A 27,506-nucleotide genomic window follows, 5' to 3' on the forward strand; every position below is an offset into this window, starting at 1 on the left:
ATCCAGCTCTGGTGCTGTGCCATAGATAGTAACCTTTGCACATTTCTATTCACATTGGCACATCCATCTGTTCCATAGGGCCAAATGAACACCATGGTTCGAATGCCCATTTTCCAGATGTGCAGCTCTTTGGCTAGATTGGGATGTCTGTGTATGTGCCTTGAAGGTTTGTTTGCAGCAATAGTTAAAATGTTTCAAAAGGAAAACTGGAGATTTTAATTTGCACTTCCAAGTTTTAGTAAGCAACCCTATACTGGCAGAAGGAAATTTGTTCCACAAACTTGATATTCAGATTCTGATAGCATAAAAGCATTGTACATATAGAACTGCATTTATTTGTACTTCTGGAAACAAAAGAAAATCTGGAAGTACAGCTTAAGTCATGTAAGGAAGAATCTAAACAAGAGGGAAAAAACTTCATCCATAAAAATAAATAAGTTACACACGGTATCAATTTTGTAGAGATGGTGGAAAAACAAAAGAATTTATTGTGCTTTATTTTAAAATGGAGTATCCCCATTTTCATTTTACTGCATTATCTGTGACTTAACATATGAAAATGCCATCATGGAATTTCTATTAAAATTAAATAGCATGGTCCTTTATCTTCTATTGCTGTCTGGAATACTGGGAAGAACAGTAGACTTGGTCTGTACAGATAAAAGTCTAATTAAATCCAGAACGTTTCTGCTTGGATGTGAAAAAGGTATTTAAAAAGATAAAACAGATTATGATTGAAAATTTCTATAGTATGTTTAAAACCAAAGAAAGAGCACATGGAGTGCTGCTGTTGTGCTATATACATGCTTCCCAAATTGTTTCATGTCCGTTACAACGCTCAGTGAAATGTTCATAGAAGGAAGCAACCTTACATGTGTGACCACTTCTAAAGCCACCCTGGTTGGCACTGGGAAGCTGTGTGAAACCAGTTGTGAACCTCAGGACCACTGGATGCCAAACCCTGGAATAGACTTTTTGGAACCTTCATGGAGAACCAGAATATCCAGCTCAGCCACTCCACTCACTAAGGGTAGGCGTTGGGCTAGGACTGAGCCTTAAAACATTGATTGTGTCCCCTTTACATGGTAGGGACAAGATTAGATTAGAAAATAAGCCTTAGTTACAATCCCCTCTCCCATTTCCTTGTTCCTCCACCTGTCATGACCAGCATTGCCAGTTTGGTGTAGTGGTTACAACAAGTGGACTCTAAGCTGGAGAACTGAGTTTAATTACCCACTTTTTCACATGCAGCTGCTGGGTGACTTTGGAGCAGGCACAGTTCTTTCAGAGCTGATCTCCCAAAAGCAGCTCTCTGAGAGCTGTCTCAGCCCCACCTACCTCACAGGGTGTCTGTTGTGGGGAAAGGAAGGGAAGGAGATTGTAAGCCGCTCTGAGAGAAGGGCGGGATATAATCTAGTCTCCTCCTTCAACTTCTCCTCTTCTCCTTCTTGTAGCCATACATGCCCATCTTTTCATATGTGCACACTCATCTGTAGATGGTCTATCACAACAGACACATAATCAGTTTCAGAAGAATGCAAAGCATCTATTTAATATCTTTATTATGAGAGACTGTGGAAAGCAATATGTGACCATATATAAGGTTAAATAGAGATAAATGAAAAGAGTAATTGAATCTTGAAACGTAATATTTTTTTGTGGAAAGTGGGGAACAAATAGCTGCTAAAGAAAAGGGAAGGGCAGCTACTCCCCCCCCCCCCCCCGGCATCCTCAGAAAATGATTAATAGTGAATTGAATTGTCTTCAGATTCTTATTATGTGTTTTAATTAGCCAATATATCCATCACAATTGCTTTCCACAATAAATGTTAATTTGCAATTTATCTGTTTGAATTCGGTGCTTACAAACATGAAGTGCAAAGCTGAATTGCTTAAAAAACAATCAGAGTCTGGTTTTCTCTAGACATTCTCATAAATGTCAAAAGTTACAAAAGTCTTTTTAATTTGTTTCATTGCTTTTGGTTTGGAAATATTTTTTTTCACCATGTATGATGTTGCTGGATCAAATTACACAGATAACAGCTGGAAAATGAGTTATGGACTAGTTATCCTACAAAGATTTTCTGCATAATCTGTTAAATGTAGATGGTAATAATTGTTCATGCAACTAGTACTCAGAAGAGAAAGATCTCTCTCTCTCTCTCTCCCAAAATAGGCCCAAAGTAAAAAAAAAATACTAAATTAGATAGATGGCTGTTTAAAACTATTAATGTTGGTTGAGGAAGGACAATTGATTACAATGGTAACTCAGGAATTAAAGATATAACCACATGGGAATAAACTGTATTTTAAAAATCTGAAGTAACATATACCAAGAAAATGGAATTTGTAATGTTGCAGAAGGATTCTCTACCTGAAGTGGGAAATAATGAATTTACAATTCCAGACCTTTAAAAAACTGTGTTTTCTCAGTTCTGCTATTCTGAATTGGAGTATTTTAAACAGACTTTAGAAACAAGCAATCACTCCAATTTTGAATAGCAGTGGTCTCCCACAGTATAGACTGTAATTAATTTTTTTGCACACCAGGAAAACTACAAAATATTACCTCTTCTTTCTGGTTTGGGCCCATGCTTCAAGGAGGGGAGTAGGTGGGCCACCTGCATTTGGCATGGTGGCCTGGAATGTCCTCCAGTCACTGACTAATAACTAATGGTGCCTTATACTGAGTCAGATCATTGGTCAGCCAGGATCAGTATTGTCTACACTGACTGGTAGCAGCCCTCTAAAGCTTCAAGCAGGGATCTTTCTCATCACATACTAACTGATCCTTTAAATGGGGCATACTAGAGATTGAACCTGGCATCTTCTGCTTGTCAAGCTGATGCTCTACCCCCTGAGCTTATAGCCCTTCTGGAGATAAATGGGCAGGATGGATGGATTAAGGGTCAACAGTGAGAACTATACTCCTTTAGGCTGCCTCTCAGACCTACAAAAAGGGAAGAGCAGCATGTCAGCCAAGAAGACTGAGAGGGTACAGAGATCAAAGTTCTTTGCACAGACCTGAACCCAAGCAATGAACATAGTGGTCTATCTTCCTGTTGTTGGCATCCCTTGAGAAGCAAAAGGACCGGATCAATCAGAAGAATCCTACCCCACAAGGCATCTACAGAGAGTAGAAAAATTCTAACTGCTCTGGAAATTTGAATACAGATGGCACATACAGCTTTTAGGGGAAGAGCTCAAAAGACTCAGGAGGAAGGTCTGAGCATAGCATCACACTACAAGAAATCAGAGTGATAACGATGAATCGTACATAAAAGAAGATTCAGGTGATGAAATCAAGATAGGTTTACATTCAGGGACTACAGGGAGGTGGGGACGAAGCTTATCCAAATGCCAGGTGTACAGCAGCAGGGTAAGGTGGACAGTCAGGACCAACAATTCTAACGTCCCCTTCATGGCCTTGGGTGTGAGTTTGATGCTGTGAGGTTGCTGAATCTCAAATATGTTGGTATAGTTTCTCTTTTGTATCCCAAAGTGTTGAGAACACAAAAGACAACTCAGGTTGGAAATGGAATGGTTCCTAGAAACAGCCCATGCAGAGTTCTCACAGCTTACATATGAAGGTTGTGTTTGGTGATGTTTTTGGGAAAGTGTCTGACATTTAAATAAACGTATGAGCATTATAGGTAGGGCCCACACAGGATTTTTTCTGGGTGGGGGATAAGGCTTGGCTGCTCTATAATTAGGAAGATCCAGTTCTGACTGGCAGTAATCCCTTGATTAGATGGAATATGCATCCTGTGTTTTTGCTCAGTTTTATTTGCTGAATGTTACCCCAGGTTTGGTTCAAGTGCCAAGAACGAACTGCAGCTACAAGGAGGTTTCTGGGCTGCCTCAGAGGCTTAAATGGGTGTCCATTTGGCAAGAGAAAACTTGTTGGTATCTGCTAATGTATTTAAGAGCCAGAGCTTTTTTTTGTCCTCTTAGAAATCTTTTCTCTCATGAGCCTCTGTGTCACTTGTTTTGCATTCATCAGGTAATATTTCAGAGATGGCGTTCCATCGTCAGCCCTGGCATGTAGGACTGTGTGCTTCTGGATCACATATTATAATCAAAGAGCTGGGGGGGCGTTTGGGGGAGGGGGGAGAAACATGGCTTAGACCTCAGCGGCTGTCTTCTACATTTAAGGAGTTCACTTGCTCAATTGTTTGTTCCCAGAAAGCATCTTTCTCTTTATATTTTAATAATCTCTTCATATGGTTTAGTTTTTCCTTGGAAAATCCTTTGGCTGCCTTACAACTTGATTGCCCAACTCTTCTTATTCTGCCTCAGCTGCTTGCTGTTTTCTTGACAGTCTGTAGAAGCCCTGGGTCTTCCCAGATTAGTCTCATTAAACTCCTTTCACAGACACTGCTGCAGGCCCAGCCATGACCTCACACCCACTTTGGCAGCTGCACCTCCTGCCAGAGGCTGAGAGCAGAGTTTCCCCAGATTCCTCTCCCATAGTAGCCCAACTTTGGGAAGAGCGCAGTCCTTTCTCTGGCGTTTGATATCAGCCAGAAACGCCAGCAGCCAGGGAGTGATGTGCCAGGCCCTGCGCTCTGATTGGCCTTTGAGGAGCTGACCAAGGTTGGGAGGCAAGGAGATGAACAGTGCAGTCCTCTAGTCTATGCAGTTACTCTAAATTAAGTTTGGTGGCTTGAATAAGGTTTATATGGGAATAGCTGTGCACAGAAGGACACTGTAAATCATAAAAGGTTCCTCTCTTGTGCCACAGGATCTGTTGCCCTGTGCCTTATAGGCTGTCTCTTAGTTTTATAAAATTACCCATGCCTTTCTCCAGTGCTTTGCTTAAGGTTGGCAAACCTTGCTAAGCATATGGGAGAACTGATTTAATATTATTTTTCTCCACATCTGCTAACTCCCTGTGCTTTATCTTGTCTGCCTGTGAGGACCTGTCCCAGACCAAGCTTAGTGCATTTACATTGCTAGTCCAGTTTGACTTCCTTGAACTTGAACCTGCCTCTCCAAGATTATGTTTCCTGGCTTTGGACTGCTTGTTTGCACTTTCACCCCCTCAGCCTGAACTCAGTCCTGCTTCTCATCTCCTGCCCTTGCTTTTGGGACTGCTCTTGGACTTCTGACCCTCAGCCTGACCTTGATCTTGCATTGTGTGTCCTGCCCTTGTACTTGGGACTTCTCACTGACACTGATTTCCCACTCACCTTATGCCGCTCTCACGTTCCTCTTCTCAGTGGGGCTTCCTTCCGATTTCACACTATCTGCCCTGGGGCTGCAGCTAGCACTGGCTTTTTTTGTGTGGTAAATAGAAACTTCTAAAAACCAGTTTCTGTTTGCAGCACGAAAAAGCTGACACTAGCTGCAGCCTCGGGGCAGATAGTGTGAAATCGGAAAGAAGTCCCTCTGAGAAGAGGAACATGAGAGCGAGGTAAGGTGAGTGGGAAATTGGTCTCAGTCTTCTGAACCTTTGTCTGGCCTTGACCCTGCGTTGCACCACTGGACCCATGCTTAGCGTTCATCCAGACTCCTGACAACATGCAGGCAACTGCAGAGCATACCAACACACCACAGGGGCTAATCTTTCTAATGGCCACCAGTGGTGCAGGAAGTGACAGGTATGCCTCCTGCATCCATGCCACTGTAAACTAGGTAGAAGGCAAGTCCCTGAAATATTGCTGCCAAAAAAATGGGCATGTACTGAAAATTAAAAATGCACACTTAGGAGTTTTCTACTCAGAGGCAGCCAGCTCATTCCTGGTTGCCAATACAGCATAACAGCAACAGCATTTCCACATGGCCAGTTTCCCTGCCCTGGTCCCCCAGTAGCATCCCGCAACAAGTCTCTGACCTCTTTTGTTGTGGGGATATGCAATACATTTGGGCCTGCCTCCTTAAAGACTATGCAGAATAGTATTTCAGTGGCAAATGCATAAAAATGTGAAGCTTTATTTTGGTGGATGACTTGAATGACTCTTTAACGCATGGTTCCTTTTTTGTATCCAGTGATGAATAATCTTTAATACTTTTAACATAGGTGAATTTACTCTGTTAACTAGAGGAAGGCGTAATTTCCACATTCTTTTGTTGAAGGTATGAGATCTGATATACCAATCAGCCCTGATAGTTGCATCAGAAAGAGATAGTGGGCATTTCCTTGCCATGTTTAGAGCAAGGTGAGCAAAGAAGCTTCCGTTTAGTGCTGCTTTCAGGGCTTTTAGAGGAAACTTGCTGCTTCTAAAGACTTCACTGAGAATATATAAAATGGATCATGGACAATTTCTTCAGTCAAACATATGGAAATAGCTTCTGCCAATCTTCAAGAACATTATTTGCTCTTTCCATATTGCTTCAGCTATTCAGTTGCTTGCCAAGTCCACATCTTGGCTACCAGCAGAAAATACATTGAGGCATACAAACCCGTCAATGTAGAAATAAATGCCCTGTGTAAGTGAAGGGGACCGCAATTCAGGCTGTAACTTTGCAAACTGTGCAAAATGAAGAGATCAGGTAGCAAAAAAATGCTGTATGTGCCATCCAGTAGAAGAACGTAATGTAAGCAACAACCCAGTGCTGGTTTCTAAATCCAGTATATGAGAAATAATTGCTTTTTCTCTGTCATCTGGTTATTTTTTACTTTTCGTCTCAGAAAATCCTGGTAACGGTTTTAATCTGAATTTTACTGCATGCTTTCCCTTGTTATTGAGACATGCCAGACCTGACGGTGTCAGAGCTTAATTAGCTTTTAAACAATAGCCATTTTCCACGCGCTACAGACATGTAATGTGAACATTATGGAATCTGTGATTTTTATCTTGGTTGTGATTTTCCACTGGCCCTGGTTATTTGAATCTGGATGTTTTTATTCACTGCCAGGCTGAAGCCCAAGAACTCCAGAAGATTCAGGAAATGGGGCAAGGAATTATTCCATAACTCAGTTATACTCATTCATAACTCATCCCTAACAAGTTGCAGCTTGACCTGTGTTCTGTCGAACAGAATGAAAAGTTGGAAGAGAAAATGGACATTTAGGAGAGCTCTGGTCTAAAATAACAAAGCACAGCTTCAGAAAAATCATGTTTGCCTTCTGAGATACTTGTGCTTTACTTCCAAGGTATAGTGCTACAGTGCACACCTGCTTAGATCAAAGCCTGCCACCAAATAATCCTGCATCTAGCAACATAGTTTGTCTAGCAGAGTTTTTTGCTGTGATGTAGTAATCCAGCCCTCTAGGAATCTCGGCTGTGCAATGAAAATGGAGCTCATTGTGAAAGAGATCTCAGCTACCTTACAAGATTTGCTAAATCTAAACCGCTAGATATGAAAAGCAACGGGGGGGGAAAGCTAGATAATCCGTCTTCTTGTGAATTGAGTTTAAATTAAGAATTGAGGTGAAATGTACCGCCAAATCTTACTAAAAGTGAAGCAATGGGACATATAATTTGATTGTATGTAACTATTATATGTGCTGTATCCTCTGAGGTTTGATGCATGGGATTAACTTTACCTATCCAGATAGCAAGCAGGAGACCAACAGCTTCAGCCATATGCATTTTATACCTCCTCCCCTCACTCTCACAGAGGTTTATGAGGGCTCACTTGAAGGCATATACAATAGGGCCTTCCTGGAATTTTTTGTTTTACTTTCATAATCGATCAAGCACCCTAGAGCACTGGAACTTTTTGGCATGTGTGGTAGGTATGATCAGTGTTGGAAGAAAGGCATGGTATCCTGTTCTTTCAGGAGCCAAGTGAATTTTCAGGAGTCTGTAAAGTTTTTGAGCTTATCCCATTGGGCAAACAAGTGGAAACATCTCTATAAGAAGTAGCAGGGGCAATCTTTTCCATTATTCTTCCTACTAGGGTTGCCAGGCCTATGTTAAAAAATGCTTGGAGACATTGGGGGTTGATCAGGGAGAGAGCAGGGTTTGGGGAGGGGAGGGGCCTCATCATGGTCCAATGCCTTCAAAGCAGCCATTTTCTCCAGGGGAACTTATACAAAACTTCAAAGCAGCCATTTTCTCCAGGGGATCTGCTCTCTGCCAGCTGGAAATCAGTTGTAAAAGTGGAAGATCCCCAGGCCCCATCTGAAGGCTGGCAACCCTACTCCCTACTAACATGAGAAACTATTGTGCCGATGTAGTTTTGTATTTGCTTTGTACTATAGCATCCGTTGCACCTTGCTTTATTTTTTCTGCACTATGCAATTTATTGTTATTGTTCTTTTCAACCTACTGATGAATAAAGTACAAAACCCTTTGTATTGTAAGCCCCTAGAGTTCCAGAAGGGAAAAAAGGTGGCTTATAAAGGTTTTAAATATTTTATTTCAAGGGGTGTTAAATATATATTTCAGGGGGTGTTAAAAAAAATCAACTGATTTTCTGAACTTCAGATATTATTCTGGCTGTGATTTGAAAAGTTTTTGAGTTAGCGAAAGAATTCTGGAAGATGATACAACAAGAAATCTCCAAAATTTTGGGTTATGACTTTAAAAAAACTGCAGAGACTTTCCTGCTTGGATTACAATTAGAAAAATTTCCAAAGGAAGACAGGACTTTAATTTGGTACTTGCTCTCAGCTGCTAGGACATTGTATGCACAGCTGTGGAAACAAGAAAAAATACCAGAGAAATGGGACTGGATTGTGAAAGTTTTATCGTGGAGTGAGATGGATAAACTGACTAGAACTCTAAGAGACTATGATTTAGATATATTCAAAAAGGAGTGGAAGAAATTTAAAGGATATATGGAGAAAGAGTGGAATGTAAAAAGACATTGGACAATTTTTTAGTATTAATAAGGAAAAAAAATATTGAACTTTGATTGGTTAGTGGTACCTTTAGTATTGAACTTAATCTATAACTTCGGGGAAGTCAACATTGGAGGGAGGGGGGTTGAAATATCATATGGGTTAGTACAGAAAATTTATAATTAAATTTTGCAACCATATGTTATCAATAAATTGTTAAAACACGAAAAGTTTTCTCTCTGAGGATGGCACACATTCTTTTGAGAATTAATTTTCTATTTAAATTTGTGACTATTTATACTGAACCATCCTGTAAGATGGAGTAGACTTTTACAAAATGAAATCTGCCTTTAATTTAAAGCTTTTTAAAATTTGATTGTTGAAATGCCAGTAGAATTCATTTTGCATCCAATACACTGTATCTAATTTCAAAGGCACTAAACATAATGCAGTTTTTGTGCTGTATATGTGCTTAGAATTGTATCTATAAGCTGGAGTTCTTGCTTGGCTCACTGGGGCCTGAAGGACAGAGCTTGGGGGACTCGGGAACAATGGGCAGCAGGATCCAAATCCTGCTGCCCTGCTCCAATCAAGAGCCCCCAACTGGTTTGAATGGTCCAGTCACAGGCGGGAACTTTGGGTGTATATATATAGGGGGCCCTGCGGCCCTAGTTTTCAGTCTTCGCAGGCAGCGCTATACCATGCTGTATTCAATAAAAGAGCTATGTTCACTACCACCTTGCCTTATTAATGTATAGAACCTACTATATTATAATGGCGATGAAAGTGGGATCCTGGTAAGTTAGGCCAGCAGCTACGGGTGTTCCGCACCAAGCATGCACCACCAGCGCTGACAATGGCTGCTATGCCAGGAAGGATTCCCGAGTTCGATGTGACCAGTCCAGAGCGATGGGAGACCTGGTTGGATCGACTGGAGAACTTCATCCACTACCACGGAGTTGTGGGGGATAAAAAGAGATCGCTATTCCAAAGCTCATGCGGGATGAACACCCAGGAGCTAGCCCAGGGGCTAATGGGCCCCACCCTCCTCAAGGATGCCTCCTACACGGACATCACCGCTGCCCTGACACCCCATTTCGCACCACAGTTGTCAGTCCTGACCCGTCACTTCGACTTTTCCGAGCGCAGGCAGTTGTCCAACGAGTCTGCCGTTGACTACATTGCGGCCCTCCACCGGCTGTCATTCCGCTGCGAGTTTCACTGATTGGAGGAAAGACTGAGGGACTGGTTTATTTTCGGGCTGCGGGACGAGCCGCTGAGGAGTAAGCTGCTTGATGGACCTCCCCAAGGCGATCAAGGCGGCTACCAGCTACGAGAAATCGCGGAGAGAGCACAAGGCAGCGGCAGCTCACCAAGCCGCCTCATCCTCCACAGAAGCGGACGACTCAGGGGGAGACGACACTCTCAAACTTCACCATGCCACCGCGAAGTGCCAGCCGCCATGTGCGACTGAAAATGCACCAGCTCAAGAGTGTGCAAGTTGCGGGGAAAACCACGACCGCTGCTCCTGCCGATTCCGGGACACTGTCTGCCACCAGTGTGGGAAGACAGGTCACCTCGCCAGGGTCTGCCGCTCGAAAACCCCCCATCAGAGGAGCGGAAAAATGGCCACCACCACGAGGTCGCCATCATAGATATCAACGCCATCACCGCGTCAGTCAGACAGGTATGCGACATCCCCGTGCCGTCCCCAGATAAACTCAAAACGACAGTGTTTATTGAGGGCGCTCCCTGCCGAATGGAGATTGACTCAGGGGTCACACACACCATCATCTCCACCCAGACCCTAAAGAAACTTTGCCCCAAGGGGGGACCTAAGCTATACCCATCCCCTGTGCTTGTACGAGACTTCCAGAAAAGGGAGATTGGCATCAAAGGGGTCAGGGTAGTCAAGGTGCAATATGGGAAATTTTCAAGAGACCTTCCCTTGCTGATGGCGGATAGCCTGTTGGGCTGGGCTTGGTTTGCACCCTTGGAAATCCAAGTAGAGGGAATCCATCATGCCTCCACCAGCATGGATTTCCAGGACATCTGTGGGGAGTTCCCGTAAGTTTTCGATGGGACACTAAGAACATACACGGTTTCCAAGTGCCGTTACAAATAAACCCCAACATGTCACCTGTACAGCTAAAGGCCCAGCAGGTATCCTTTGCCTTGAAACCCAAGATAGAGGAGCTAGATCACCTAGTGGCACAAGGGGTCCTAGAGCCGGTCACCAATGCACAATGGGAAACCCCAATCGTCACCCCAGTCAAGCCAAACGGGAGCTTCCGCATCTGTGCAGACTACAAATGCACGATCAATAAAGCACTGCAGGACCACACCTACCCAGTCCCGGTGGTCAGCCATGTGTTAGCATCCCTAGCAGGCACCAAAATTTTTGGGAAGCTGGATCTGGCCCAAGCGTACCAGCAATTGCCAGTGGATGCTGCCACGGCCAAGGCCCAAACTACAGTCACACATCGGGGCGCTTTCTGTGTAAAGCACCTCCAGTTCAGGGTCAGCGTGGCCCCGGGAATTTTTCAGAGCTTAATGAATTCTCTCTTAAAAGGGATTCCCGGGGTCCAGCCATTCTTTGACGATGTGCTGATCGCCTCAGCAACGGAAGAGGAATTCGCCAGCTGCCACTGCATCATACTACAGCGTTTCAACGAGGCAGGGCTCAAGGTAAAGAGGGAAAAATGTCTGTTGGGAGTCCCTACAATAGACTTTTTGCGGTACATGGTGGATGCGAATGGGATCCACCCACCCAAGGACAAAATCACAGCCATTTGTGACGCACCAGCCCCCGCTAACAAAGCCGAATTGCAATCATTCCTCGGTGTCCTCAACTTTTACCACGCCTTCCTCCCCCACAAGTCGGCAGTAGTGGAACCCTTGCATAGGCTCTTAGACAAAAGGGCTCCGTGGGTTTGGGGCCGTCGGCAAGCAGCCACCTTCTAGGCCGTTAAAGACCTCCTGACATCCAACAGCTTGCTGGCACACTTTGACGAGAGGATGCCTGTTGTTTTGGCCTGCGATGCCTCCCCCTACGGGGTGGGCGCTGTTCTGGCCCATGTGTTGCACGAAACCCACCCAGGGATTGTGCGTATGAAGGCACTCGCCCGCAGTTATGTATGGTGGCCAAGGATGGACAATGCAATCGAGTCTTGGGTTGCTCGATGCCATCCCTGCCAGGAGACCCGGCCGGCGCCTCCCCGGGCTCCGGTGCAGCACTGGGAATCCACACGAAACACAAACAGGGACAAACGTTTTTCTTAATTGTGGACTCATACTCAAAATGGCTGGAGGTGCTCCTGGTGGCATCCATCGGCGATCTCCACCGGGTGTGTGCCACACATGGCCTCTCAAACACGCTGGTCTTGGATAATGGGACAGCCTTCATGTCAGGAGAATTCCAGGACTTCTGCGCCCGCAATCTCATTAGGCACATCAGGTCAGCCCCATTCCACCCAGCCACCAACGGCCAGGCCGAAAGGATGGTGCGGACGACTAAAGAATCGCTCCACCGCACCATCCAGGGAGACTGGGAGGACCGCCTTGCAGAATTCTTACTATCACAGCACAGTATTCCCTCTTCGGCTACGGGCCGCAGCCCTGCTGAACTCCTCGTGGGCCGTCAGGTAGCCACCCTACTAGACAGAGCCCTCAACCTGCAGGAGGTTTCAGAGTCAATCCGGGCACCTTGGGGGCTAGATACAGGGGACCTTAGCTTATGTCTAAGAACTTTGGGGGGGCCCACTTGGATTCCGGCAAGGGTTGCCAGGGTGCTGGGGTCCATAATGTACGAGATTACAACGGGGGGGGGGGGTCCACCATAAAGAGGCACATCGACTAGCTGAGGTCCCGCGAGAGCCCCGAGGTAGAAGTCGAGGATTACAGTCCTGACAACCAGACTGCCACCTCCACTCCTTCCCCAACTACCACAGCGGAGGCAGGGGTCCAGAGCCCCGCCCTTCAGGCGGAACCGGCGGTCACGGAGGCCTGGGAACCACTGGCTGAGAGAGATACAGCGGCAGCCCTTGCACTCACTGCCGCTGCAACTGCGTCCGCTCCTCCACCCCCTCCGGGGCTCAGGCGGTCCACCAGAGAGCATCACAAGCTACCTCAATGATTATGTCAGCTAGGCTTGCGAACTAAGGGGAGGGATGTTGTATGTGGGCTTAGAATTGTATCTATAAATTGGAGTTCTTGCCCGGCTCACTGGGGCCTGAAGGACAGAGCTTGGGAGACTCGGGAACAATAGGCAGCAGGATCCAAATCCTGCTGCCCTGTTCCAATCAAGAGCCCCCAAATGGTTTGAATGGTCCAGTCACAGGCAGCGTGGGTACTTTGGGTGTGTGTATATAGGGGCCCTACAGCCCTAGTTTTAAGTCTTTGTAGGCAGCGCTATACCATGCTGTATTCAATAGAAGAGCTATGTTCACTACCACCTTGCCTCATTATTGTATAGAACCCACTATATTATATTTTGTGTGCATTTAACAGAGCGCTAACTGTTCCCATGTTGGTTAAAATCTGTCCTCAAAACCTTTCTGTAATAACTACGAGGACAGAAAAAATAATTGTGGCAACCGGTAGTAATGCTTATGCTTAGAGCTAATGTGTCAGAGCATATGAAAAAATATTTTATTGTGGATTTGGTTTAAAAATATATATTATACTGTGTAAGCAATTGTAACTCCTTTATACCAGGGAGTCAAGACTTCTCTCTTCCTCTAGGTTGGATAGGGGCTGGTATGACACTGGGTGCAGGCAAGCAAAGACACTATTTGCAGTGAGCTAATTCACTGGCAGTGTCACATAGATTGGTGAAAAGGGTCTACAACAGAGGTGGCCAAATTTTCCTTCCTTCCTTCCTTCCTTCCTTCCTTCCTTCCTTCCTTCCTTCCTTCCTTCCTTCCTTCCTTCCTTCCTTCCTTCCTTCCTTCCTTCCGTCTGTCTTGTGGCTCTCAGACATTTATTCTGATTGGCTCTTATGTCAAGCAAGTTTGGCCACCTCTGGTCTATAAGGCACTAGACTGTCAGTTAGCTCTTAGCATATGCTTTACGCCCTTTTATGGTACTCTGCCTCTTGTACCAGTCCATCTTATCGTTTTCAATTGACTGTCCCAAAACATTGGAGGGCGTTCTTCCAGCCAGACTAAATGCTTTCCTCTCTGCTGTTTGGCTGGGTAGATTCCAGGGAGTAACCTGCTCAGATAGATTATGCGCATGTGGGTCTGGGGCAATTGAGCTTTTATCCCATATTTTCTTGGATTGTTCATTGACTGCCTCTTTGAGAGATCAGTGGGTACAGGTAGTGATAGTCTCCAGGGTTTCCCTTGTTTCCATGCCTTTCCTGCTTGCTGATAGTGATCCTGGTATTGCTTTGGCTGTGGCTAAATTTCTGAGAGCAGTTTGTAAGCAATTATGAAAAAGGAGAAAAACTACATGTAGTATATTTTTGCACACCCAAATTAATTGGGAATTCCTGCAGGGAAATAACTTAGCTTTGAAATGTATGATGTAGTCTTGACCTGGATAGCCCAGGCTACCCGAGTCTCATCAGATCTTGGAAGTTCAGCAGGGGTGGGACCTGGTCAGTATTTGGATGGGTGACCATCAAGGAAACCAGGGTCATGATGCAGGACCAGGCAATGGCAAACCTCCTCTGAACATCTCCTGCCTTGAAAACCCCACAAGGTGACCATGTCTTTATGGCTTGATGGGAAGAAGAAAAAAAACCCTACATGATGGTGCCCACTTTGCTGAGCCTGTTGACACTTATGGAATTTTGAGAAAGAGTAGCAGATGCCAGCACAAAATGACTGCTGTATGGTATGGCCAGTCACAGAATAAGTGCCATTGGAGATAGGGATAATCATAAAATGTTGAAAGATGGTTTCAAGCCAAGTGCCTGCCCACAACAAAGAACACTCCCTTTAGACATGAAAGGGGCCTCCTGAACTATGGCGACCTTGTGGGACCTCCTGAACCATGGAGGTAGAGGGCAAGCTGGGCTAGCTTTTTGCTTTAGGGGAGTGAACTCTGAGTGGCCAGAAAAAGAGATATGGGAAAGCCTATGTTTCTGGGCAGCTGGAGGGAAAATGGCTGTGACCTGCCTGCCTGGGATAAGCTCCATACTTCACAAGTTAGTCAGCTCACAGGGATCTACATAACGACCCCAATTTTTTTCCTGTTCAATTCAAGACTTCAAGGAGTTGTGGTGGAACAAGTAAAGTAATGTTTATATAAACATTAGTTTATAGAAAGTATTTATTTTTTAAAAATATATGTATGTCATTTGGATAAAACATGCATTTAGCAGCAGTCTGTATGGTAGTAGGGACTGGATCAGTCCTGGCAGTTCAGCCTAGTGGCAGTCGACAAATGCATCACTGGATTGGATCCCATGGAAAATTTCTGATAATGGAAGAGGGCAGGGGGAGTTCTGCTTATTATTCCCCGCACTGGCAGCAGAACTCTTTATTTCCTTCCTCATGCTGTTCCTAGAAGTCCTTTGTCCCCTAGGAACAGCATTTTGGGGCTCATTTTGGGTTGCAGAGGGAGGGGAGAGGTGAGGAAGTCCTGTTCTGCTGGTAGAAATCCCTTCCGTTTTACCTTGGGATCCAAGCCATAGTCATAACCTGGCTGTTAAAGGCTTCTGTTCAAGAGCCATGTGGCCAAGTGGGGCTCCCCCTCCACCTGTCTTTTGGTCGCTGTACAACAGTGGTGGCAAGTTCCCTCCTTACTGCTCAGTGATTGTAATCAGGAACTGCAGTACTCACCACTACAGAGGCCAAACATGTTTCTCATTCAAAAGCTTCCCCTAACTTCAGAAAATTATTATTAAGCAATTGCGTGGTTTGTGAAAACTGTAGTACAGGTTGGATAATATCTGTTATTAGCCCAGCTGCCCCGGGTGGAAGCACACAATTGCTGAAATTTTACAGGATGTAATGTATGGAGTAGTCCTGGATAAATAGCTGGCGAACACAAAAGGCCAAAATGGTTACAGACAAGAACACTTACTAGCGAACAGTCTACTTAACTTGCCTGTAATAAAAGCTCAGCATTCCAGAATTAAAAAGGCAAAAATATAACCATATGTATGTAGCAAGCAATAAGTTGACCGTTCTCTTTTAAGGTTTCTTATCTGTAGCTATTCTGTACTTACGTGTAGATAGATCCAGGTTTATTGCCTTTTGCTGTTTTCCCATGCAACTTATACTATCCGGACCAAACTGTTGTTCTTTCAATTTGTTAATTTCACTATTTTGCCATTAGATTCTAACTTTATACTATGTTGCATGCTTGACCCTACCAAAGAACTATATGTAGCACTGCTAACTGTGTCCCATTTCATTGTCTGATGAAGTGTGCTTCTAGCTCATGAAAGCTTACATTCTCAAATGTCCTTACATGTGTGCATTAATAACAGTTTAACACAGTGCCAAATAGCTAACCTAGCTTTGCCACTGAGTGTAAGATCAGCATGGAGCTGTAGTGAGTTCTGACTTCCTGATAACATTTATGTATGTAACAGTGCAGCATTTGCAGAAATCCCTGAGAGGAGCCTCTGCTGATGCAATATTTATTGATTTGTATGCAATATTTGTTGATTTTACTTCATTTATGCCCACCTTTATTCCTAATGGCAACCTAAAGCAGTAATAGGGCAACAAAAGCCTAAGCAGCTGTCTGTACCTGGAGCTGTCATCAGAGAATATTCCCAACCCCTTGATCTAGGGGCACTGCTGAATTCAGCCTGCCACCACCCCAGGATAAGGTGCCGAAGCATCAAGGTGGCTTTAGAAACACTGATAGTTTTATCACACCAAATAACTCCCCATGCGTCATCACCTCTGGAGAGCATAATCAAGGAGGAGCAGTCCAGGTAGAGAAAAGTCAAGGTGCTCAAGTGTTATAAAGCACTGCTGTTTTCCTTTCTAGGAGGAAGGCTAAGGACAAGCTAAACTCTCCCCTCCCCCCTCAATTATCCTCTCTAGTGGTGATTATATTCAGTGGGCTGGCTGATGCAGTATGCATGGTTATAGGATGGGGAGACTTGTCTTGGCAGTAATCTGTGCAAAAAGGATCTAGGGGTCTTAGTGAACCATACACTGAACATGAATCAACAGTGTGATGTGGTAGCTAAAAAGGCAAATGCAATTTTGGGCTGTATTAACAGAAGTATAGTGTCCAGATCATGTGAAGTGATGGTATCACTTTACTCTTCTCTGGTAAGACCTCACTTGGAGTATTGTGCTCAGTTTTGGGCACCACACTTTAAGGATATAGACAAGCTGGAACAGGTCCAGAGGAGGGTGACAAATATGGTGAGGGGCAGGGCTTTTCTTGCAGCAGGAACTACTTTGCACATTAGGCCACGCCTCCTGATGTAGCCATTCCTCCAAGAGACTACCATAGGCCCTGTAAGAAGAGCCCTGTAAACTCTTGGAGGATTGGTTACATCAGGGGTGTGTGGCCTAATATGCAAAGGAGTTCCTGCTACAAAAAAGCCCTGGTTCGGGCTCTGGAGACCAAGTCCTATGAAGAAAGGTTGAAGGAGCTGGGCATGTTTAGCCTGGAGAGGAGGCAGCTGCGAGGTGATATGATCACCATCTACAAGTACTTGAAGGTTATAGAGGATGGAGTGTTGTTTTCTGTGGCCCCAGAAGGTAGAACCAGAACCAAAGGGTTGAAATTAAATCAAAAGAGTTTCCGGATCAACATTAGGAAGAACTTCCTGACCTTTAGAGGGGTTCCTCAGTGGAACAGGCTTCCTCAGGAAGTGGTGGGCTCTCCTTCCTTGGAGGTTTTTAAACAGAGGCTAGATGGCCATCTGACAGCAATGAAAATCCTGTGAATTTAGGGGGGGGGCAGACGTCATTTTGCAGAAAAATAGGTGGTGGAGCTCATCTAGAGATTGCTATGCAGCTGCACCTACTATTCAGTGAACAAGATAGGTAGGTGTGGGGGAGAGGGAACCCTCAGAAAAGTTCAGAAGCTGTATTCCTGTGGGCTCCTGCTAAATTCAAGGCCTGGGGGTGGTATAGAAAGCCATACTACTTGGCATGTTTATTGAATTTAAAGTTATAAATGGTCTCGTTTTCAGCAGGCAAAATTGCAGATATACCCATTACTTGAGTGGAAACTGCAAATTGCTGTTCCCTATGCTACCTTAGAATATGTATCAGTTTTTTCCATATGAAAGGTAGAAAAAAATAAAAGTTGAAAATTGGAAACACATTTTATAGTAAACAAAAGGAATTGTGTTATCTGGACAAAGCCAGTCCCATGTAGTCACAGTAGGACTACCAGAATATTTGGATGTTGAGTTAAACTTTATAGCACTGAATTTCTTAGTGAGAGATTGTCAGCAAAAACATAATAGTGTATAATTGTGACAAATATTAATGTGTTAAAACAGTAATAAATCCTTGAAAACGTTGTCTAAACAATACACAGAAATGATCGTTATCTAATGCTGCTAGATTGCCCCATTTTGTTTTCAGTATTACTCAGTAACTTTTGCATTAGGAAGCTTGTATAATAAAATGTATTTACTCCCTTTTATAGGCAGGTAACCAAACAGCGACTGTAATAGCATTGTGTTCAATGAGAGATTTCAATTTGTACCAAGAAACATGTCAGTTGGCAATCAGAGATGTCGGAGGACTCGAAGTACTGATTAATTTGCTTGATACTGAAGAAATCAAATGTAAGGTGAGTTAGTTTATATACCTGTTGAAGAAATTTGCTTGCAGTAAATGTGCAGCCTGTTGGTACAAATATCGGCTCCCAGAGCCCATTTCAGATCAGCAAAATGGCGTGGAGGTTAAGGCTTAAGCTCTCTGTCCTTGCATCTGAATCAGGGTCCTAGGTGCCTGGAAAGTATGGAACTTCCTAACTACGACTAGATGTGGGGAAAGTGTAATGTGTATTTAAGCAGATGTAAAGCAGCGGGCCAATTCCTCCAGAATCAGAAGTCAAGCTGCTCTCCAAGAGTTTATTTTCTTTGTTCTTAAATACTGCATCTTTCCTCATTATGCCATTTTCTACATAATGGTGGGATAAATGGCCTTGTAGCATGTTAAACCATCTAAGCTCAAGTAATTGTGCTTTAGATGCATTTTCTGAAAATTGTACAAACTGTATATCTTCATTTGATTAGATTGGTTCATTGAAAATCCTGAAGGAAATAAGCCAGAATGCTCAGATCAGACGGACAATTGCTGATCTTGGCGGCTTACAAATCATGGTGAAGATACTTGATTCTCTAGATAAAGATCTGAAATGTTTGGCAGCTGAGACAATAGCTAATGTGGCCAGATTCAAACGAGCACGAAGAACAGTCAGGCAGCATGGTGGAATCAAGAAACTAGTAAGTATCCATAATAAATAGCACTTTGGGTAATTGATTTCATCTTTTTTAAAAAAATACTGTCTTGATAAACAGTAGTAAGATCTTCATTCCCATTTAAATATTGTTGTTCCCATCAACCATATTTCTACCTTTAAAGTAGCCTCATGGGGGCTGCTAAATAGCTTTCTAAAAACTGTAAGAGAGCCTAATAATGCATCTCTCTAGTTATATGTGGTTTGACCCTCAGAGAGATGGAACATTGTTTTCTCACAGGTACTCAAGGTGGACTATGTATAGTAAGTCATTACGGTCAACAAAAATGCATTAGGACTGTAGACTTTCTGGAACCAACCAGAAAGAACTGAAGCATTTTAATATTATCATGGCATATTAAGCAGTGACAGAATTACATAATAAAATCCTACCTAACACAGCTGTATGGGCCACAACCCCTAATAATTTATCCAATATATTTGTAAACCATTTTGCACAATGCAACCCATTTACCTGTACAGAAAAGCCCTCTTGAATAGTTAAGTTTTGCACAGTTTGTGGGAAGCCAAGAGAATGAGAGCTTTCTTGACTTCCTTCGGCAGGGCTTTCCATAAGGTAGAAGCCACAATGGAGAAAGCATGTGTGTGGGCAGTTGTTGGTTATGCCCATTTCCGGGTCGGCACACACAGAAGCCTCTGCTGACACAAGTGAAGTTGTTGTGGCAAAGCATAGTGAGAGAGGCTGCCCCCACAGATAAGAGGGACCAAAGCCATGTATGATAGCCAATATCTTAAATTGAGTTTGGTAACAAATGGACAGCCAATGGAATGTCTGCAGAATGAGAGTAATATGTATGTTTCATTTAGCTCCAGATAATACCCATGCTGAGGCATTCTGGATCAATTTGAGTTTTTGAATTGATTTTGAGGGTTGACCAATGTGCAGTTCATTATAGTAGTCTAGTCTTGATATTACTGTGGCATGGGTCCAGTGGCCACATTAGCCTTATCAAGGTAAGGGAAAATCTTATGGGCTAGGATGTGTTGGTAGAGTGTTTTGGTTTTTTTAATGGTTGCATTAACTTGCTTCTCTAGTAATAAAATTGGATCCAGTACAGCCCCAAGGGCTATAACTGATTTAGTATGATTTCTCTGCCAGCATCATTCTAGACATCTTCCAACCCTTTTCAGATCTCCCAGCTCTGCAGTAAACCAGAGTCCTTGGGTTTCATCCCAGGGACAAGAGAGGTCAATGAGGAACCACCCTGTCAATAGCTTTAAGGAGCTTCAGGTTCCATGTTTCCACTGTGGCCTCAAAAGTACATGTGTGGAATCCTAAAATCCCCCAGACTGAGCATTCTGGAATCCAGTAGGAGTCATGAGCCTCTGCTGGTGGACCATTTTAACTGGGCCCTCTCAGGAAGAATCTCCAGCATGCAACAGGACTGCCATCCCTCCAAATATGCATGGGTATTTTTATGGACAGGGATGCATGTCCCAGACTCTTTTAAAGGTAATAACCATCACTTTTGAAATGGCCCAGAGTCTAATCAGTGTGCAACACAACTGTACAAGGGTAATATGTTCCTTGATCCAGCAATTGTGGGCAGAAGGTCCTTTTGCGTGCATTGAAGCTCATGACTCCAGTTCCTGGGCTGAGAACATACAAAATGTATAAATTGTATTAATCTTTGTATCTAACAAAGAGGGCTTTGACTCTCAAAAGCTTATACTCTGAAAATCTTGTTGGTCTCTGAGGTGTTACTGGACATGAGTCTAGCTGTATTTTTCCTGAGAGTCGCCCCCCCTTCCTTCCCGGTACTACTATGATCTGTGTTTTGCATCAGGTTGGCCTGCTGGACTGTAGAACAATGGGATCATCGCATCCCGCACCACTTCAGGGAAAGGATATCGAGGTAGCCCGCTGTGGGGCTTTGGCGCTCTGGAGCTGTAGCAAAAGCGCCAGGAATAAAGAGGCCATCCGCAAGGCTGGAGGCATCCCCCTGCTGGCTCAGCTGCTGAAGTCTCCTCATTCCAATATGTTAATCCCTGTGGTGGGGACATTGCAGGAGTGTGCCTCTGAGGTAAGTGACCTCCAGAGTTGCAGGAAACAAAACGTATAGCAGTTCTTGGGAAAAGTCTAATTTCACCAGTTTAATTTATGGACAAATATATCACAAAGTCATGCTGGTAGTAATATGCCAAATACGTTTTAAATAAAACCACTGGACACGTTTTGACTAGCATTTTCTTCAGCAGATCTAGTTAAACTTCAGCATGTGTGTGTGTAAAAATTAGCAAAAATGAAAACATGGCAAAGGAATGGTCACCATAAAAGTGCTTATATAAATTGAATTTATAGCATTTAACTTGTCTGCTGGATTAAGCATTCCAGAACCTCTGTACAGTCAGCAGGTGACGTAAAAGACCTTTCTCAGTGTGGAGAGCTGCTGCCAGTCAAAGTAGACAGTAGTGACCTTGCTGGACCAATAGTTTGACTCAGTAGACGGCTGCTGCATGTGGCCTACAGCTGTCTTGTTGTTCTAAGAAACATAATTTCAACACTAAGCATTTTTGTTGGTGTTAACTTGCTTGCAGTGGAAGATTAATGGGTTGGAGTCTGTGCAAGGATCTCTGATCTGCCTTATTTTTCCTTTCCCTCAGCAGACACTTTCCATCCCAGGAACGTAAATTTCATTTTGTAATACATGCATGTTGAAAATATGCTAGGGAGCAGTCCATATCAGAGATCTGTGTAAGCTTGTTTTGGTCCATCAGAGATCTATGGCAGTGCTTTGCAATTTGAATGATAGCAATTGTGATTTATTAGCAATTGAACTTATAGCATTTAACTTGCACTTGTAGCCAAGCTACAGACTTGCAATAAAAAATGCGAAGATGATTGAAAGCCTTGTGAAAAACCTGAACAGCGATCATGAGGAACTTCAAATGCATTGTGCTAGTGCCATCTTTAAGGTAAACATGGTTTGATTTCTTATGTGCTACTTCCTATGACAAACGACAATTTGAGGGGTGGGAAAAGAGAAGTATTCACATGAATGAAAAACTCCATACCTTCGCATGGGTGCATGATAATATGTCCTTCCAGGGTATGTTTAGAAGCTGTGTGTGTACACACACAAACACACAAAACTGTTCACAATGCATGGAAGAGAATAGTAACCTACTTGACATGGCAAAAAAAACCCCTCCACTGTTCTTATGAGCATTTGGCTTCTAATATTGCCAAAACATTAGATTCTTCAGTTACAGGAGTCTTGTGGATTTTTTTAAAATAGCACATTTTTATTCCAGCATAAGCTTTTGTGGACTAGAAGTCACATCCACAGACACAGATAGGCTCCAATCAACAAAAATTCATCTGGAATAAAAAAATCTTTAAGGTGTCTGGCTTCTCTGCAGCAGTCTAAGGGGTCTTAGACTGCAGTTGCCTTTTATTCTTGTCTTGGAGTTACATACTTCCATTTAAAATTACTTTTCATGCTGATATATTTCAGGGTTTTTTGAACTAAAATTATTTTTCTTTCAGGAATAATTCTAAATTACTTTGTTGTTGTTTTTAAAATAAATGTTTCAAGGAAATGTGAGAATATTATTTCCCCACAATAAACCAATAAGTGATCTTATTGTAAAAGCCTTTCCCTATCTTCAGTGGACCTCACATGGGAGTTCTTTGCAAGCTCAGTTGAAATGCTTGATAATTGCATGGCAGCACTTGTTCTTACAGGATTGTGCCCACTGTTACTATAGTGGAGTTAGCAGTTTGTGTGCTTGCTTGTACCCATTTTGCAGGGCTTTTTTTGTAGAAAAAGCCCAACAGGAACTCATTTGCATATTGGGCCACATCTCCTGACACCAAGCCAGGCTGAACTGTGTTCCTGTGCGTTCCTGCTGAAAAAAAGCCCTGCCCGTTTGTATTTTCCTTTGCGTACTGTTGGGGAAGGCAAGGAAAGTTTAGCCTTAGGATGTTATCAATCTCTACTACATCTGTAAACTTTAGTTCAACTTTCTCTTACGTCACTTCTTTTAATGTGCTGCAGTGTGCTGAAGATCAGGAAACTCGTGACCTCGTTAGGCAGCATGGAGGCCTAAAACCCCTTGCTGCTTTACTTGCTAAAACTGAAAACAAAGAACTTCTGGCAGCAGTGACGGGAGCAATCTGGAAATGTGCTATTAGCAAAGAAAATGTGACCAAGTATGAGTAACATTTTAAATTTCTCGTTCATACATTCAGGTAACATCTTTTGATTTAAAAATGAAAGCAAGCAAGGCTCTGTAAAAATTAAAACACATTTAGGTGCTGCAAGGGTGACTTCTACATGGTCATGCTCATTCAGAAGTTCAGGCCATTCCCCAGCCAATGTCCAGTCCAGTCTAGTTATAGTTACCATGTTGAAGTCCAGACATGCTTAATTGATGATCTGTACCTTTTTCAACCTCAGTCCACTGATCACACCTTCCATTTCTCCTGGCAAAAAGGTTTGCTGAGTTTCCTGTTCATGGGCACTCTTGCTCAGCAAAGTTGTGTCCTACCTCTTACTCCCGGGCCTGTCTTTTGACATCTTCTGTAGTGTCCCAAGAGGTCTCACAGGCCTTGTCACTGAACCTGGAGTTCTGTGGCAAGTCATGGCTGTCAATGACCTCTTGACTGCCTCCCTGTTGACCGACTGCCTGCCTCTTTTCATTCTTGCTGCAGCACAGCTTTTAAAGGGCTCAGTTGTTCCCACGTCTACCCAGCTGTTGGGGGCGGGGGGACTGCAGGGCTCTGTCCTCTTCCTGTGCTATAACTAGATAGCAGACGGCAGTCTTGGCTGAGTCCTCCCAAAGCATGTGAATCTAGATGCATACTTTTGAGATCTATTTGGTCATCTTAGGTAGATAAGCAAGCCTCAATTGTTTTATTTTGTTAAAACAAATCTTATGGTATGTATACAATATATGTTCGGTTGCTCTAGAACCTGTGCAGGAGCCTAGAGAATCTATCAGAATTTTCAGCATCTTTACAAAACTTTTAAGTTCCAAGCATTTTTGAAGGAAATGATGACCGCTAAATTGTAGCCAGTTATTTAGATGTTATTTAAGATTAACTTTAGTAGAGAATTTGTGCATCCTAGATGCATTGTATTTTTAAAATTCACAAGATAACTGAACCCACATTGTGATTTTTAAAGGGAATGACTGTTTTCTGGATTATTATCCTTGATAAATTAATTTTGATGTTCCACTGTTTTCTTTCAGATTCAGGGAGTACAAAGCTATAGAAGCTTTGGTTGGCCTGCTGACAGACCAGCCAGAAGAAGTTCTTGTGAATGTTGTTGGAGCATTAGGGGAATGTTGTCAAGAACAAGCCAATCGGAGCATTATCCGGAAATGTGGTGGCATGCCATCTCTGGTTGCTTTACTCACTGGAACCAATCAGGCTCTTCTTGTCAATGTTACCAAAGCAGTGGGAGCTTGTGCAACAGAACCTGAAAATATGATGTAAGTTTTCCTGTTTTAAAAACAAATGTCTTTTACATGTTAGCAAATTGTGTTCGTGCATCCCAAAGGCATGTTTTACAAAGGTGAATATCCCATAAAAGAGGCTCCAGAAGATATTTCACAATGTTTTCTGTGGGTTTGGTTTTTTACATTTTTATACCAATGATGGCTTTGTTGAGACTGGGTATGAAATGTACATCAGTTATTTTCTTCTTTACTTTGGGATATGTGGCCAAGATCCAAATAAGTTACTTCAGCCGTGTCCAAATGAGGTTTTGTTTCTGTTGTTGTCTGAACAGCATTCCCTCATGCCATATCACAAACTGTTCAGTAAACTCCCTGAGTTTCAAAAGTGATTTGCCATGTGGCATGAGGGGTTGTAGTCTGAGAAGCATAATTTTAGATCTCTGAGACAGCTGTATGGCGCTCTGAATACCCTCTGTGTCCAATAAATGCAGAACTGCAAGCATATCAGGATTAGCGGAGAATTTTCTTTTAATTGAGAAGAAGGTTATCATCTTCGCTTGCTTTGCATCCATCATTTTGTGGGATCAGCGAGTCAGCACAGTGCCATCATGTAAGCAATGTGGAGGAAGGCTAACCGTTGTACTTTTGTCGTTTTGGGCGGACTACGTAGCTTTTCAGGAACTCAGTAGCCTTTCTTCTAAACTTCTAAAGTAAGAAAAAGTCTGCTTTGGGCAGACTACATTGCTCTTCAGAAACTCAGTAGCCCTCCTTCTAATGTAAGAATTTATAGTATCAATTTGTACCATGAAAACCTGTTTCATAAGAACCAAAGATTATGAGTGTATTTGGTACTCAGCTAAAATCAGCAGGGTAGCCGTTTTGTTTTGGCAATCCCCTCTCCCTCAAAAAAGGAGCCTTGTGCCACTTTAAAAACTAAGAGGTTTATTGCAGAGTAAGTTTTGTGGAGTAGAATCCACAGTGTCAGATGTGTGAAGTGTGTCCTCATTGCTTATGTATGTGCATATAATTCCAGTAGTTGAGGGAAAGGTGGGCTTGTAAATGTTATAAATAAATAAATAGGGTGGAGTAGTAAGTGGTCATGTCAAAAGCCAATGAAATGCACATCAGTAACTTTTCAGGTTTGGAAAAATTCAAGCCTTTATTATATCTGAATTCTAAGCTTCTGGGGGAACTGGCCTAGATGGAATGACACTGGCTTTTTCTGAACAGATTAAGAGCTTGGGGCGCTACGGGCCATGCCGTGCTATTTGAAAAGCAGGTTGGCATTGTGACCAGGAGTGTCGTCTATTAGCTGCATCCAGTTCACCAAGTATTTCATTACCTAGACTCAGCCAATCTGGCCGTTCTGATCTATGCTTCTGTAACTTTCACAACTGGATTGCTGCAATATGTTCTACATCAGGCTGCCTTTGAAGACAACACGGAAGCTTCAATTGGTCTAGAATGTGTCAGTCTGACTACTGTCAGGAGCTAGCCTCTGGGAACATATGTCGCCTATTCTGAGACAGGTACATTGCCTCCAGTCTGTTTCCAAGTTCAATTCAGGGTGCTTTCACAAGCTGGGACTCACATATCTGAAGGACCATCTCCTATATATCTCTGTGCACTAACTACGGTCCTCAGGGAGCCATCTGTTGGTTATCCCACAATTCAGGGTGGAGCATCTGGCATCAACCAGAGCCTAGGCCCTCTCCATCTTGGCTCCAACTCTGTGGAATAGACTCCCTGAAGAGGTGAGGGAGGCTCCCTCCTTGGAGATCTTCAGAAGGTACTCAAAGGCCTGCTTGTTACTATGGCTGGTGAGAGAGTCTGAATTGGCAGGCATCTTTTAGGGGGTGAATGGTGGACTATTAAGAGTTAATGCTTTACAGAGTCTGAGAACCTTTGAGTGACAGGCTGTTCAAACAGAATTCTGTGGAGAGCATCAGTTAAGAAATGACAATTGGGAACTGACAGTTGAAGAAGAGACAGTTTAGCACTGACTGTGGACTGGAAAGTGGCAGAAGGAGAGAGTGGATCAATGAGGATCCCCATTCAAGCCAAAAAGGGAAATTGCTTTTAGTTAAGAGAAGTAATTTCTGCCCAGTGAAAAGGGAGATCGCTCTTGAAAGAAGAGTGATCCGTCATCTGTGTAAAGATTTTAAGAACTTTGTTGTATGTTCCTGCCTTCTAAATGTGAAGTGTCGATGAAACTCAGAAACCTATGCTTGTGAGTTAAAGCAGAAACTGTAACAAAAGTCTCTCTCCTCAAAGTTTCAAAGACCTTGGTGAAAAGTAAAACATTTGTTGGTAACATATTAACTGGATTTAACTGGATTTAATGTGATTTCAAAGTTACCTCAGCTTTTTTTATCCTACCCCTGATTCCACCTGATTTTTACCCCTCCAAGTTAAATAAAATATTTTGTTTATTTTGAACTTTCAAAAGCCTCTTGTGTGCCATTACAGAAGTAGTATTAAAACTGATTATTTTGCTTCTTCCCTCAAGTCACTGTGCTAGGCCATCATCAAAATATATAACAACATGACAGGGCAGGACAGCCATAGACCAGCAAATAAGACAAAAATAGATATAGGGGCTGCTCAGCAAGAAAGGGAGGGAGAGGAAGGAAGGAAGGAAGGAAGGAAGGAAGGAAGGAAGGAAGGAAGGAAGGAAGGAAGGAAGGAAGGAAGGAAGGAAGGAAGGAAGGAAGGAAGGAAGGAAGGAAGGAAGGAAGGAAGGAAGGAAAAGAAAGAAAGAAAGAAAGATCCTGTACATGAGGGGAGGGGAAAAAGATTTGGTGTTTTGTTTCTGCTTTTGAACAAAAATGCTTTAAATTAATATTGTAAGCCTCCTAGAACCACCGGGAAAGGTGGCATGTAAATGTTTTGATAAACAAGGGAGGGGGGTTATACTTTTCTATTTCCAGGTTCTTTT

General features: G+C 43.2%; 1 protein-coding gene across 1 annotated transcript in view; it reads left to right on the forward strand.

The window, feature by feature from the left end:
• Positions 1-27,506, forward strand: part of ODAD2 (outer dynein arm docking complex subunit 2) — a 118,372-nt gene that overhangs the window by 31,863 nt on the left and 59,003 nt on the right. The window contains 6 exon segments of the mRNA XM_060248287.1: positions 18,320-18,466; positions 18,915-19,124; positions 20,947-21,183; positions 21,965-22,075; positions 23,161-23,315; positions 24,359-24,601. Coding sequence (XP_060104270.1) covers positions 18,320-18,466; positions 18,915-19,124; positions 20,947-21,183; positions 21,965-22,075; positions 23,161-23,315; positions 24,359-24,601 — 1,103 coding nt within the window.

This window comes from Heteronotia binoei, chromosome 10 (assembly GCF_032191835.1).
Source record: "Heteronotia binoei isolate CCM8104 ecotype False Entrance Well chromosome 10, APGP_CSIRO_Hbin_v1, whole genome shotgun sequence".
Classification (NCBI taxonomy): Eukaryota; Metazoa; Chordata; class Lepidosauria; order Squamata; family Gekkonidae; genus Heteronotia; species Heteronotia binoei.